General features: G+C 35.1%; 1 protein-coding gene across 1 annotated transcript; it reads right to left on the bottom strand.

Moving 5' to 3' along the window:
• Positions 1-4,200: 4,200 nt before the first annotated feature.
• LOC120254982 lies at positions 4,201-4,713 on the bottom strand. Its single transcript, XM_039262916.1, has one exon. It carries the CDS (start codon positions 4,711-4,713, stop codon positions 4,201-4,203), a length of 513 nt encoding a protein of 170 aa, XP_039118850.1.

Raw genomic sequence — 4,713 nt, 5'->3', positions numbered from 1 at the left:
ATTGAAATTATTATTATTATTATTATTATTATTATTATTATTTATTTTTATTTTTTAATTATTATTATTATTATTTTTATCTAATCGTATTATTATTATATATGATCTGATTTTACTTTATTAATATATAGTTTTATCTGATTTCATTTTTTTATTTTAATTTAATTTTATTTGATTTGGTTTATCTTTTTTATTTGATTTGATTTGATTTTTTTTTAATTTTACTTTATGATTTGTATTCAAAGATAACTTTTTAGATTGCCTAGAGATTGGTGTTCTCGGCTGATCTTGAGGTTTGGGTATTTTTGGATTACCTCGAGATCTGTTCCCTCGGTTGATCTTAACATATGAATATTTAAGATCGTCTTGAAATATGTGTTCTCGGTTGATCTTGAGATTTGAATATTTTGGATCGCCTCGAGATTGGTGCTCTCGGCGGATCTTGAAATTTATGTGTTTGAGATAGCCTCGAGATATGTGCTCTACGTTGATCTTAGTATTTATATATTTTAGATCACCTCGAGATTTGTGCTCTCAGCTAATCTTGAGATTTGGGTATTTTTAGATTGACTCGAGATCTGTGCTCTCGGTAGATCTTAATATATGAATATTTAAGATCGCCTTCAAATAGGTGTTCTCGGCTGATCTTGAGACTTGAATATTTTGGATCGCCTCGAGATCGGGGCTCTCGGCTGATCTTAAATTTATATATTTGAGATCGACTCGAGGTATGTGCTCTAAGCTGATCTTGATATTTAGATATTTTGTATATTTTGGATCACTTCGAGATCTGTGCTCTAGGCTGATCTTAGATTTTGGATATTTTAGATCGCTTCGAGATCGGTGCTCTCAGTTGATCTAGGGATTTGAATATCTTTGATTTAAATTAGGACATGTATTATATATATATATATATATTTTACATATAAACAAGATGATGCTCAATATGCTTACATAAAGGAATGATACACTTAACATAATTTTTTTTTCAGTTTAAAATTGTGTAAACCCTAGTTCACTTCAAATATGGAACTAATTGTTCCTTGTTGCATCTAATTGTCCCATGTTGCATTGTTTTTTCATAATAAAATGTAACTAGATTATATTAATACATTAGATTAACTAAAATCATATGTTATTTCAGATTAACATGTAACTTCATCTCCATTTTTACATTGATTTAATTCTCACACATCATTTGACTACAAACACTAACCAACCATACCAAACAAATTGTCACATTCATAATGTCTAGATTAAAAATTTTCTTGCATACAAAAACAAGATGAGAACAAGGTAACATATTAAATTAAATTTATCTTCATACATTGTTGAGGTCCATATACATATTATTTACTCTAAATAAATCTGTAAACTTGCATGTCATTTAAAATGCAACTGGATCAAATTTTTACATTGATTTCAATTTTAACACATCATTTGACTACAAAAACTACCAAACATAACAAACAAATCCTCACTTCCATCATGTGGTTATTAAATGTAACCAAACACACAACATTTTCTCACATGCACCATATTCTCTTGTAAATCATATTCCATATTCTCAGGAAAAGAAATCAACATCAAACAAAACACTAACACTCACATTGAAACCCAATAATGGTTATACAATTGAAAGTTTGAAAAACTAAATGAAATAGCTTACGATATACTGGCTGCTCTTCATCCGGGGGTCTTATGGCCCAATCAACATCCATGCTCTATTTCTCTCCCACTAGGACTAGTGACCACGATTCTATCTCCCAATCTAGAGGTGCGAGAAAACTGAAATGTTGTTTCTGGAGTGGAGAACTCCATCGGAAAGCAAGGACTTGAAGAACTTCTCCCTGTGTTCTCAAGCTCGACCCGAAGAGGGAAAATTGGATTCTAGGGCAACAGCGATTGGGGGAGAAAGGGGAGAAGAAAAGGGGAAAAAAAGAAAGCTATCCTATGTGGCATCCTACGTGGCCATATTAAAGGCCAACTGTTGACCATGTTGACATGGCACCTTCTACGGGTGCAAATGACATGGATTATTAGTGCCACGCAAGCAGTCCGGCATCCACATTAGCTAATCCTTGTCAGAAAACACCAAATGGCTCGTTGGTACATTCAAATTGAAAGTTAGTGCCCATTTAGATAAAAATTGAATGTTGATGCTCAAATTGAAATAAGAGTAAACGTAAGTACTCAACTGAGAAAATTACCCGGGGTAAAAGACAACAAAATAAAAAAAATCCACCATCAATCGAAGCTCATGAACGGATACAGAATCTAGGAACTCATCACCCTTTGGATCTACCCAAAGAGATACATAGTTGAGAGAGTTATCTCCTTACTGACTTGCAACTTCTGATTATTAGTGCCACTTTGCAACTTCTTGATTTAGACAACCCTCTCACTTGCTTCACTGCTGAAAGAATGAGTAGGAAGAGGTGTTAAGTCTAACAAACCACTTAGATTATGCCCATTGACAACTTCAAATGGACTGCACTTAATAGATTAATTGATGGAGTGATTATATGCAAACTCATTCTGTCGTAGCAATAAATCCTATTATCGAACATTCTTGCCCACAAAACTCTTGAGAAAGTTTCCCAAACTCCTATTAGTAACCTTAGTTTGTCTATCAATTTGGAGATGAGTTGTTGTGCTAAATTGCAATTGTGTCCCAAGCTTCTTCCAAAGTGTACCCCAAAAATGACTCATAAATTTTGAGTCCCAATTAGAAGTGATTGTCAAAGGAATTCCATGCAGCGACATGACTTCATGAAAGTACAAATCAACAATGTAAGAAGCATATGTAGTTCTACAACAAGATACAAAGGGGGTCATTTTAGAGAATCGATCTACTACTACCATCACCGAATCTTTATATTCCTTTGAGTTCTTGGCAATCCTACTACAAAATCCATGCTAACATCTTCCCAAGGGGCTTGAGGGACTGGAAGAGGAGTGTACAAACCTCCATTCAGAGAGTGACTCTTAGCCACTTGACAAATGTTGCACTTCTTTACATGTCTCATTACAACCTTCTGCATTTTTGGCCAATAAAATTTATCTTTTATGATGGCAAGTGTCATGTTTTAACCAAAATGTCCTCCAAGGTTACTATCATGGGCCTCCATTAGAATAGCATCTTGCACAAAGCATTGAAGAATACACAGGCAATTCCTTTTGAAAAGAAACCCATTCTGCAGAAAAAACTGTTTGTATGGTCCTTTTAAACAATTCTCCCAAAGGGTACCAAAGCAGGGATCATCCTTGTACAATTCTTTTAAAACTTCAAACCCAACAACATTTATTTGCATGGTGGACAACAATGTGTGTCTTCTATTCATGCATCAGCAACTTGGTTTTGAGAGCCGGCCTTATGATTAATGACAAAACTCTAAGCTTGCAGAAATTCCATCCACAATGCATGACGTCGGTTCAACTTATGTTGGCCATTTATAAACTTTAAAGCTTCATGATCTGAAAAGAGTACAAAGGGTTTTGGAAGGAGATAATGACTCCAATGACCCAAAGCATGAACAATTGCATAAAAATCTTTGTCATAGCTAGGTAGAGTGGTTCTTGAGCTAATATCATGGACAGATTTTGGTTGTAGTTAGCTTAGAATGGCTTCTAGCTTACTCAAGTCCATTTTTAATCCATCTCTAGACACTATATAGCCTAAGAAAACAAGGCTATTAGAGAAAAACTCACATTTCCTTAGATTTGCATAAAGCCTTTGTTCCCTTAGGGTGCCGAATATCTTATAGAGATGATCAAGGTGTTGCTACTTGTCTTGGCTATAGACCAAAATATCAACAAAGTAGACAACAACAAACTTTCCAATGAAAGGCTTGAAGACATAATTCATTAGACGCATAAAGGTGCTCGGTGCGTTGGAAAGGCCAAAAGGCATGGCAACCCATTCATAGAGGCCATCCCTATTTTAAAAGACATCTTCCATTCATCTTCCTCCTTCATCCATATTTGATGATAACCACTATGAAGATCAATTCGTGAGAAGATAACAACCTAGTGTAGATGATCCAAGAGGTCATCTAACCGAGGAATGGGATAGCAATAGTAATCTTGTTTACAACTCCGGCCGCTATACGCCAAGTTCCATCCTTCTTTAATTGGTACAAGCAAAACAGGGACAACAAAAGGAATTTTGCTTTCTCTCACAAAGCCTTCAACTATTAGCTAAATACTCCTCAGAGGCAGAAGACTTGGTGGCATTTCTTCAGGCACCACATCAGCAAATTCTTGAAGAAGTGGAAGCACAATAGCAAGATGCTCACATTGTTCTCTGTTAGCTTCAAGCATTACAAGGATATATCCTTGCTTGATATGTTGTAGCTCCCTCAAAATTTTAGATTTAGAGAGTAGAGCATTCTTCATCCATTTTGAAGGCTTCGGGCTGACATCTAATCTTGTTGGAGCCAATACAATCTTAACATCATCTTTGTCAAAACTATATATATTTTTATAACCATCATGCATAGTTTTTCTGTCATATTGCCAAGGTCTTCCCAAAAGTAAGTGACAAGCATCCATTGGCACAACATCACACATAACTTTTTCCTTATATTTTCCACCAATTGAAAATTGGACAAGGCATCGTTTACTCACCTTTATTTCCTTATTCTTTTCTAGCCAAGTAAGCCCATAGGGATGTTGAAGGTCCTTTATTTTCAGCAGTAACTTGTCCACCAT

The sequence above is a fragment of the Dioscorea cayenensis genome, unplaced genomic scaffold, assembly GCF_009730915.1.
Source record: "Dioscorea cayenensis subsp. rotundata cultivar TDr96_F1 unplaced genomic scaffold, TDr96_F1_v2_PseudoChromosome.rev07_lg8_w22 25.fasta BLBR01000777.1, whole genome shotgun sequence".
In the NCBI taxonomy this organism is placed as follows: domain Eukaryota; kingdom Viridiplantae; phylum Streptophyta; class Magnoliopsida; order Dioscoreales; family Dioscoreaceae; genus Dioscorea; species Dioscorea cayenensis.
This window is presented reverse-complemented; position numbering and strand designations above follow the sequence as displayed.